This window comes from Hordeum vulgare, chromosome 2H, assembly GCF_904849725.1.
Source record: "Hordeum vulgare subsp. vulgare chromosome 2H, MorexV3_pseudomolecules_assembly, whole genome shotgun sequence".
In the NCBI taxonomy this organism is placed as follows: Eukaryota; Viridiplantae; Streptophyta; class Magnoliopsida; order Poales; family Poaceae; genus Hordeum; species Hordeum vulgare.
This window is the reverse complement of record NC_058519.1, coordinates 528,368,265-528,378,519: the sequence shown is the minus strand read 5'-3', so window position 1 is coordinate 528,378,519 and position 10,255 is coordinate 528,368,265. Positions and strand designations below refer to the sequence as shown.

At 41.5% G+C, this 10,255-nt stretch overlaps 1 protein-coding gene and 1 pseudogene across 1 annotated transcript; one reads left to right on the top strand and one right to left on the bottom strand.

Moving 5' to 3' along the window:
- Positions 1 to 1,866: 1,866 nt before the first annotated feature.
- On the top strand, positions 1,867 to 3,151 carry LOC123428600 (annotated as a pseudogene).
- Positions 3,152 to 4,749: 1,598 nt separating this feature from the next.
- Positions 4,750 to 9,246, bottom strand: LOC123427012 (eukaryotic translation initiation factor 4B1). The gene is made up of 3 exons (XM_045110941.1): positions 7,835 to 9,246; positions 5,653 to 6,036; positions 4,750 to 5,076 (listed from the first exon to the last, which is right to left on the bottom strand). Exons 1-3 carry the CDS (start codon positions 9,031 to 9,033, stop codon positions 5,052 to 5,054), a joined length of 1,608 nt encoding a protein of 535 aa, XP_044966876.1. The 5' UTR covers positions 9,034 to 9,246; the 3' UTR covers positions 4,750 to 5,051.
- Between the last annotated feature and the right edge of the window lie 1,009 nt (positions 9,247 to 10,255).

Below are 10,255 nucleotides of genomic sequence, written 5' to 3'. Positions count from 1 at the left end.
GTAATCAAGTCCAATACAGGTTGCATCAATCAGGGTCAGTAATCAGTACTACTAATTTTAGAGAAGACCTATATAGTGTAGCGGTACTACTCCATCGTCAATCTTTGTTGCTGGATTTCTTTCAGGCTTATGTTCTGCTAGGCCATGGTCGCTCTAAGCTCCTAGCCGGCTTTTCCAGGTTTGTTTTTCTAAGTTTCATGCCTTTGTGTTTTAAGATGTCAACCCAAAGGTATTTGTAACCTTCAAAACATAAGGAAGAGAAGATTAGCAGGTGATTTTTTGTATTCTCAAAAGGAAGTCATTCAAGAAATTTTAGGAGAAATATAAGTTGCACTTGGCACTTGAACCCTTAAGCTACTGTTGACGAACAAAGGGCCTCACTTTTTTATATTGAACAGGCCCCAGCCAAGTCCGGCTCTGCCTCCGGTCCTCCTACCTTGCTTGTTGTGTGTGTGTGAGAGAGCGAGAGCTTGATGTTGTATGCTTGCTGGCTGTCATTCATGGCCTGCTGCTACTGCTTTGCTATATATATTTGTATAAGGCTTGCATCTTGTATGCAGCTATGCTTTGTTATATATACCGTTGATGTTGTTGATGTTGAGCTCCTGATGTTGTTCATGTATTAGCCAGGGACCGGGTCCAAAGACACACAACATTCAATTATGATGATCTAGGAATCACTATTTTGATCTTATGTCATCTCACACATAGATTATTTTTCGTTCTTTATATAATATTTTATTAATTATTTATATATACCCGTCGTATCGTCGTATTGTTGTGTATAGAAATTGATGTATCCCAATTTTAGGATCGATGTATCCGTGTCGTCGGTGCTTCATAGTACCCATGAAGCATGAGGCCGCAATAATCTATTTATAGACATGCACACGTTCCATCAAGAAGTTGCATTTGCAATTTTCTTATATATTCATTGATGACAATAGAGATATAATCTGCCAAAACTAGGAACTCAATAGCCACTAGAGTTCGGATGGTGTAGCTTGATCACATAAATGGAATAGTATTATGTTCCATTATTTAGTCGAGCAATGCTAAAGTTGGATAGTATCAAGTGATTGAACACACTGAAAATGATAACATATGCCAGCTTTGCAAAGTAGCCAAACTTTATTTTGAGCCTCCACCAATTTATTGTTCTCGTTGTGTTGCTCGGATAAAACAAAATGCATCGTACTATACTGCTGCTACACAGACTTGTCACAATTTCTGTATCATGTGTTATAATGAGGCTCACGGTTCCACAATTCAGGTGGAAGGAAATCAATTTCCTAAGGATAAACTTCATACTTGAATCTATGTTGCGTTATGTGTGATAAATGTGAACGCTGGCAGCATCAGATTTGTCCAGCAGCAGGTATGGTGAAAAGAAGAAAAAGAATTAGTTTGCACTGAATACACAGGCACATCATGATTGTAGTGTGCGGTACAAAAATATGTATGTACATACTGAGTTGATTACTCCCTCAAATGTAAATGATGAACTGCAGGAATTTTAGCTTGTACACATGAACCTGAACGTGCAAACAACAGGAAAATAATAATAATAAAAGTTTGTCGTGGGAACTGATTTTTGTGTGGAGTTTGGTGCTCTTGTTATCATCTAGCATCAGATGATTTTGATGGAATTTAGGTTGACCCTTTGCTGATCAGCGGACTCCACTTTATAAAATAAATTGATTATTTTCTCTAACATATATTGTTGCTAATGGGTTCATGCTTTCCTCAGATTCTCGTATGCTGAAAAGTTTGCCAAAGCTGAGTCGCCAGGAACTTGAAGTAGCATGTGAGGATTTTAGCAACATAATTGGTTCAACTCCGCAGACTGTAGTCTACAAAGGAACAATGAAGGATGATGGACCTGAGGTTTGTGTCATATCATTATGCGCCTTTGCAGGTCATTGGACTAGCCAACATGATCTCTTTGAACAAAACAAGGTAGTTCGTTTGTCTAAAATTGCAACTCAGAAACACCTTTTAACTCAAATAGTAAATAAATAAAATGGGATGCACATTGTAGGTTATTGATCTGGCAAGGTTGGATCATGAGAACATAGCAAAGTTTCTCGGCTATTGCAGAGAGAGTAACCCATTCTCAAGGATGTTAGTCTTTGAGTACGAATCAAATGGGACTCTATACGCGCACCTATACTATAAGTCTATCTCTTCAATTTCTTTACGACAGACTAAATATTTGCATTATCTATGTGACGTAGATTTGATCTCATTTGTTACTTCCTTTAGATGGGGCAGCGGCCCAATTCTCTTGGCTCAAGCGAATGAAAATAGCCATTAGCATCGCCCAAGGTTTAAGGTATCTGCACACCGAGTCGCAACCTTCTTTTGCTATATCCGAGGTGAACTCCAATTCAGTATACGTTACAGAAGATTTCATCCCCAACGTACTTACATGGTTTCTATGTACAATCTGAACTTTGAAATGGACTTCAGACAATTGGTCATGGCTTGACAGAAATCATTCTTATGAGAAGGTTGACGACGTTGTCTACTGAAGACCCACCGACGACGCGATGGGAGAGCTTCGACCAGTATGTCGGTGTGGGAACACAGATCCGCGTTGCCAGCCTACACAAGGCCATGGTCAACGCACCGAAGCAGGGTTCATCGTCCGTCTTCGTCACGTAAGCAAAGTGATCCACCTTTCCTCTTTCTCATCGGATTCATTTTATTGTGATATTGCATTGAAGTCAATCAATTTTTATGATTCTTTCAGTGTTAAAGTACATGAATTTTTAACTGAATAAATTGCGTGTATAGATATGTAGAGGATGAACCAAATAAGCGGATCTTTCAAGGTTAATAGCTTTGCATATATATTAAATAGATGCAATGGTACACCACCTTCATTATCATGCTTGCACTCACATGTTGTTCCATCAGAACCATGAATGCTGCCCAGAATTGCCATGCCTTCAGCTTTTGCTATAAGTTCCTATGTTGCTCCTTTGCAGGTGAATTTTCATGCGATTTCTACTTCTAAAAATGAGAAAATACCTTCAGATCAAAGCAGCGCATTTGTAGATTTCTGGGTATTGGTGCTACCCTGTCTCCATCCGTCTTACCGTCTTTGGTCACTGATTGTGAGATACAACGTTGTTTTACGACCTGAATTTATTTCTATTTTCTGTTGGCTTCATTTTAGTAAAGATGGGATGTGGAAAATAATAATATGTTTTAGTAGCTATATTTCTCTGGTTCCTACTATGGTTGTAGGTTAGATGTTTCTATTGGTTTGTCTTGTTGTAGAACCTGTCCCTGTTCATATATTACACATTTTGTGTAGCTATTAAGGAAGAAAGTAATGGACATTCACATGTCAGAGTCTCCCCATTAGCATTTGATGGCAGGGGCCGCTGCTTTACAGGAGATGGATGTGAAACCAAAATCATATTCTATCAACTTTTATTTAGTACATATTATCATTTAGCAATATGTTGGTTGCGCCTCCCTGTGATCAATGGAGATCTTCTGTGGATGTATTGTAGTTTTGTCATGCATTAAACTTTTGAATGGTTGACCATGGAAAAATCCAGTAGTTCTCATTTTCTTTATATATTTCTGGTTTCGAGGAGAACTCTTACTCCTCCTGGAATTACCACTTTAAACATTGTAGATTCCAATTTCTTGCGTATTTACATCAAAGACTGTTTTCAAACTTCTAATTGCAAGTTCTTTTAGAATGATGGACCAACTTAACGATTTCAGTTTCTAAGAAATGTATTCATATGCCTATTTGACAATTTCTCTTTCAATCCGAATGAATCACAGAAAATTGTGAGTTTTACCGAGTCCATGGAGAAATCTGTATGCTACAGTCAGGAAAATAGGGAGCAATCTACAATATATGATATTGAAGAGTGTAAATAGTAGTTGCACTTAATCATGTTGTATTAGGTATCACGCTGGAATTAGCTTGTCGAGTGACTCACTCTATTTTACCATAGGGATTCGGAGGATCAATCACTATATTTTATTGTTTATATGCAGTAGCATGCCTACAATGACATTTCAGTTTTAAAAATATAGATTGAGCAACATCATAAATATTGTGTATCTATTTAATTCATATATACCTCGGATCATTTTTCTATATTGATGTAGTCTCATTTGGTCAACATTTTAGCCGTGCGTTGCACCGGCAATTTTTCTAGTTAAAGAGAAGAATGTAGCTCACGCCGTCTCAAGTAGTTAAAGAGAAGAATGTAGCTCACGCCGTATCCACTTGAGACGGCGTAAAGCATCATTGCCGAACCTAGAGATCTCACGGCAAACCGACGATAGAACAGTATTTCCTTCGTACAGAAATTTTTATACTATATTTTTTTTTACAGAGGAAGTAGCACTAGCTTTAACGCTAAACCGAACTCTTTGTTAAAATTCTGTCTAGCAAAAATGTTGGCGCAGGCTTGATTTGCCCTCAAATTATCTATAGTTTGCCCTCAAATTTTGGAAGGTTGATGGTATTTGGCCACAATTCAAAAACCAGTTACGCTACTGTCTCCCAAAACACAGCTACACGATAATACGACCATGACCTGATAGTGACACTCCAGGAAATACTGCGTGTGGCGCAGAGTAATGAAGAAACACAAAGAAAAAGAACCTCTCAACCTACATACATATTGCAGGCGACTAACACATGCACATAACAGAATATCTAATTATCCTGCTTCATGAAACGAACAGCTTAACACAAGGATCCACGACTCAAGAGCAATAGTCAGTTAGCATAAATATTTGACAGGTCTTGTTTTGACACGGAACGGCAAAAGAAAGAAGCAAAAAGAAACCTACAGCGAAGGTGGTAACCAATAGCTTCACGCGGAGAAAACCTTTGTTGACAAAGGTTATCTCCAATCTTCTACCTCAGAACAAAATGAGAGTCAAGCACGACAAAAATTAAATGACTTATTCTTTCCCACTTTCAAAATCCTCTTTCCCACTTTCAAAATCCCAAAAAGGACGGCGACCAGAAGTTTCCTTTGACGGTTGATTCTTCAAACTCCTCTTCACCATCCCTGCCTTGCTGATGACCTGAAAACGAAACACCACGGAAACAATGAGCTGAGTGCACTAACAGTGATGACATCAAATGTAATGCTTGAAAAAGAAGTGTGATTTGCAGCATAATTCTTTCTCCTTAAATACAACAGATTATGGTACGATGAGTGCACTAACAATGATGAATCGAGTAATATTCGTTCTCACTCACTCACAAACAAGCAGCACACATAGCAAAAGATCGAGAAGCAGCAGGAACCAAAGTTCTATATGAACATGATAAATAGTACTCCCTCCGTCCCATAATATAAGAGCGTTTTTAGTGTAAAAAACACTCTTATATTTTGGGACAGAGGGAGTAGCATACTTAGCACACAATCTAAAAGCAGTTGGAATCAAAGTTCTATCCTCTTGGAACATGATATATATATGCTACATCATAGCTAAAGCGAGTCACTACTTAAATGATCCAGTATTCAGCTAAACATGGTGAAAGTAACATAATAGAACATACCATCTACATCCTCAAAGCATATTTACAAGATTTATACTATGAAAAAAATCTGGAAAACATGCATGATCAAATTTTAGCAAAGAAACTGCACAAACCTGTCTGAACCTCCGCCTCCACCAAAAGAGCCTCTTTCTCTGCTACCATGAAATCCCCACCTTTCTTCAACTGGTTTTGGATATGTTTCCACACCACCACGGGAACGAGGTCTGTCCATGTGGGCAACTGCAACATGTGGTTCCTCACCAGCTGGTGGAAATGCTGCAACCCTGCCCGCTCCAGAACTAGGTCTTTGCCCAAATCGAATTTTGTCATCCAACTCAACTGTAAGCAGATCAAGCTGCTTTTCCATCTGAGATATCTTCTCAGACACTTCTTTTGCTTGCTCAGAACCATCACCTACAATGGCCTCAATTTCCTTCAAGTCCACCTTGAGAAGGTTGATTTCTTCTTTCAAATTCTTCTCTTCTTCTGACTCCGGCCTGAAAAATAGGATTTAAGTAAACACCTAGAAGGTGAAATAATAGACTTCTCAAAGAAAAGGTATGGTTCAAGCAAACAGCAGCACCTAGAAGCTAGAAGAATAGGGCCTCTCGAATTACAAACATGTCCATTTGACAGGATGAAGTATCACCACAAAGCAGTTCATTTACTTCATCGGAGTGTCAGGTTAAATATAGGAAGTGCTGCTATAAATATCTGTATGAGTAGTTCCCTCATTTATTCTAGAAACGAGAGTCAACCACGAACGTGAGAAAGGTGGAACCAGACGTCCATTTATTCATATATATCAGGCCCATAATTTAATGAAAAGTACATGTGTCAAAATGATTCAACCATCATGTCAAGAGATCAGCTTATCAGAAAGCAAGACAGTAGTGAATCATCATAGGTTGAAACTAAATAGTACAAAATCAAGCTAAGTATGCATTTCTAGTTAAGCTTCCTTCACAGACATGTTTAGGCAATCACGAGTCCTAAGATAAAAATAAGAATCAATTAAACTCTTTACAATGTACTCCCTCCGTAAAGAAATATAAGAGTATCTTATATCTCTTAACATGGCTGTGATTGTAAAGTAGTGATCTTAACACTCTTAAATTTCTTTACGGAGGGAGTAGCAAATAAAGCAATAACAAGTCCAGCTAAAATGATTCGCATTCAGATTATTAACACAAAGGCCCTAAAGGAGACAGAAACAAATGCCGTAATTGTAAACTGTCACCAGCGAAGCACATGAACAAAATTAGCCAACACTTAACCAGATTGTGCATAATAAAACTACTTAAGTACTGAGACGACATAGAAAGCCCATATAAAAAATGGGCAAAATAAACATTTTTTTGTTATTCAAAATATACTCCATCAAATTATGGACCGGAGTAAGCAGTTAATTAGCTAGAAACTTTATAAAATTTACTTAACCTTGTATGATGTGGTTATCAAATTTTATGTCTAAAGTAGAATGCAGATTACAAAATGAAAATAAATAAATAAAATAACTCGGGTCACAGGATACTAGCAAATTAGCAAGACAAGAATATTTCGGGAGCCTTCTTCTCACAATCACATAATGCAGCATTTTGTATGAAAAAAAAATATGACTAAAACAAATATTCGACATACCTCTAGAATCTCAGTAACCTATAAAAGACTCTACATTCAAGGCTTGCTATCCATGGGTCATGGCATCAAAAAACAATGACATAAATTTATTGCCAAAAGGCATGCTATACTTGCAGAATATGACCGGCATTCCCTGCAACCCTCGCTCAGTTGCTTACATACTTTCATATCCACAAGGAAGTGACAACATCGAAAAGCTTAAATGCAATCGTCTAGGCAAACAGGTTTCCATATTACCACTAGATTCAGGACAAACAATATTATATTTAGCCATAGCATTGATGTAAATTTCAACATACAATACTCTACGTCAATTCAGATAACTTCATAATATCCACGATCCAAGATGAAAAGATGCCTAAAATCACCAGAAGTAACTTCACATTTGTTATTGTGGGATTTATAAAACAAATGTATTAGAAATTGAGCATTGATTTTCTGACAAAATTGCATATAAATTTTGTCATAGTGGTCAGTTTCAAACTTACAGCAAGCATACTCAGATATGCCAAAGGCCAGCCAGTTGTTGCTTAGCAAAATTATTTCTTTTGCGCAAGTTTATAACATTCTTACTCATTATGTCAGCACTTCCAGTTATATATTATGAAAAGAAGCACTACATGTTATCAAGAGGCGGGCTAAAATATAACATACCTATTAATTGAACGATGCTCCAGCTCAAGGTCAATTTTCCTCCAGTCTTTTCCTTTCTCCTGCAACACCACTTCCCGTGGCTTGGCATCACCGAATGGATTTACCTTTGGCCGTGCTCTTGGTGCTCCCTCACTCCCAACTGCAGAGACCTGTGATCCAGGGCTCCCAGGGCGGGAGGAATGTGCGCTGTTCGGCCTACTGGAGTGCGAGCTAGTAGGCCGACTGGTTTTCTTCTCAATGTCACCCTCCATCTTCCTCCAATCAAGGCCCTTCTCAGCCAGCACCTCCTCACGGGGCTTTGCAGCTCCGAAGGGGCTTGGTCTGCTACGTGTGACCTCAGCAGCTGGCACAGCAGCCGCTGAGGGATCACGTTTTGGTGGATTGAGGTTGAGGCGCGGCCTATCACCATTGTTGGTCATAGTAGGGGCAGAGACGCCACCGCGGACCCAGCGATCAGAGTCAGATGGCCCTGGTGAGTCACGGAAACCGCCACCAGATGATTCTCGGAAACCACCACCAGATGATTCGCGGAAACCACCACCAGATGATTCGCGGAAACCACCGCCTGGTGATTCACGGAAACCACCGCCGGTTCCAAGGCTAGGGTAGCGCGACGGGAGTGGCTTCTTGTCGCGCGACCAGTTGTCTATGTCATCTGAGCGGCCGAGCGGAGACGCGCCACTGAGTCTATCACGCCGGCCAGAGTCGGTAGGAGCCGGCGAGAAACTCTTGTTCTTGCCCCAGTCGTCCGACTCGTCGGCGCGGGAGCGCATATCGAGATCCGAATCCCTGCTGGGCCGGCGTTCGTCGTCGAATCCGCCGCCGCGCTCCCTGTCGCCGCCATAGGAGCGGAACCCGCGGGATCGGTCCTGCTCTTCCTCGGAGCGCTCCCTTGGGCCGGTGGGGAGCATCATCATCTCCTGCGGGGTGAGGCCCTTGGGCTCAGCGGGGGCGGCGCGGCGAGGCGCGCCGGCGGCCCCATAGGTGGTGAACTCCGAGAGGGAGAGGGTGGTGCCCTTCTTCTTCTTCTGCTTGCCGCCGCCGGCGACGACGGCCTCCTTGAGGCTGGGGAAGCTGGCGGCGCCGCCCGCGGCGGCGGGCGGGTCGGGCGCGGGGAAGGACGCGGCGTGCTCGCGCTCCTCGTCCTCGCGCTCAGCGTCGAGCGCCCAGGCGCCGACGCCGCCCCAGGGCTTGGCCATGGCGTCGGCTTCGCGCTGCTGCTGGCGAGATCTAGGGTTGGGTCGGTGCTCAGGAGCGAACAATCGAGGGGGCGATTCGTTTGGGTGCGTTGTTGGGTTGGGTGGGTCTGAGCTGGGGGGTTGGCTGTGCTTTTGATTCTGACGGAACGGGAGGCCGTCGTGACCCACTCGTGGACGGTCGTGGCTCCGCCGTCGGATCGAGCTCGGCTTTCCTCTGTTCTCTCCTGTCTGTATACGGCTGGGAATAATAAACAACGTAAAGGCGTCTCATGCTTATATCATCTGAAATCTCGTGATTTCCGTGTATACATTTTAAAAATACCTATATATTAGTACTTGATTCAGAGTTTTGTAAAAGATTCAAACTTAATATCAAAATTCACGGAAGTACTGAGTACCTCAAACATAATAAAACTTACATCGAAATTCCGAGTTCACCGAATGATCACTATCGCCACCGGAATGAGCCGTCGATGTTGTTATTATCGCTCTTCTATCGGAGAAGGTTTAACTTTGTTGATGACAGTCAGAAAAGTTTGATACACATGCTCCAAGGACCACCGCCCTCGAGCCGTTGTCGCTTTTATTGACCCTTTCAACAAATCTGAAACACTCCACATCAAATCTCTTCACACGATAAGAAACACTACCCTCACTGCCACGAGGAGATGGTGGAATTCTATGCCAGTGCTCCATCAATTACGTCCAGATGGACGAGCTCGAGGAGGATCGAAGCCCGAAAGATATACTCGATGATAAAGCGTAGTCATCTGTTCAAACATCAACATGCGAGGACTTAACAATCCTGACCTAACCTACTAGCCAGAGCAGGGCATCAAGATTTCACTCCCTCGTGAGGACCTGCAAGGGCACGAAGCTATCACAATTCACGATAAGTAGAGTATATTGATCCCACATGAAGGGATTGCACACTTAACTACCAACCACACAACTATGTCGACACACAAATGGTTACGTTCACAACCAAAGCGTTATGTGAAAATATTCTACTCAGTGGTAGCTAGCGAAAACAATAATAATGGTAGTTTTGTCTAATCAACTAAGCAAAAGGTAACACGTGAATAAAACAGTGAATGCTCTCAAGGTGTTCAAAATCATTACTACCCACACGTTCTACGGATATCTAAACCATTTTCATATATTTCTTTGTGGGTGGAACCTGGTACGGTATAGAACGTCAAGCGTAGTCAATTGTATCATG

Bases quoted from the DNA above. Each gene is read 5' to 3' on its own strand.
- LOC123427012 (XM_045110941.1), bottom strand. From the start codon at position 9,033: ATGGCCAAGCCCTGGGGCGGCGTCGGCGCCTGGGCGCTCGACGCTGAG. The intron at 6,037-7,834 runs GTATGTTATATT...CCTATTTTTCAG, and splicing joins GAGCATCGTTCAATTAATAG to GCCGGAGTCAGAAGAAGAGA. The intron at 5,077-5,652 runs GTTTGTGCAGTT...TTTCGTTTTCAG, and splicing joins GGAGGCGGAGGTTCAGACAG to GTCATCAGCAAGGCAGGGAT.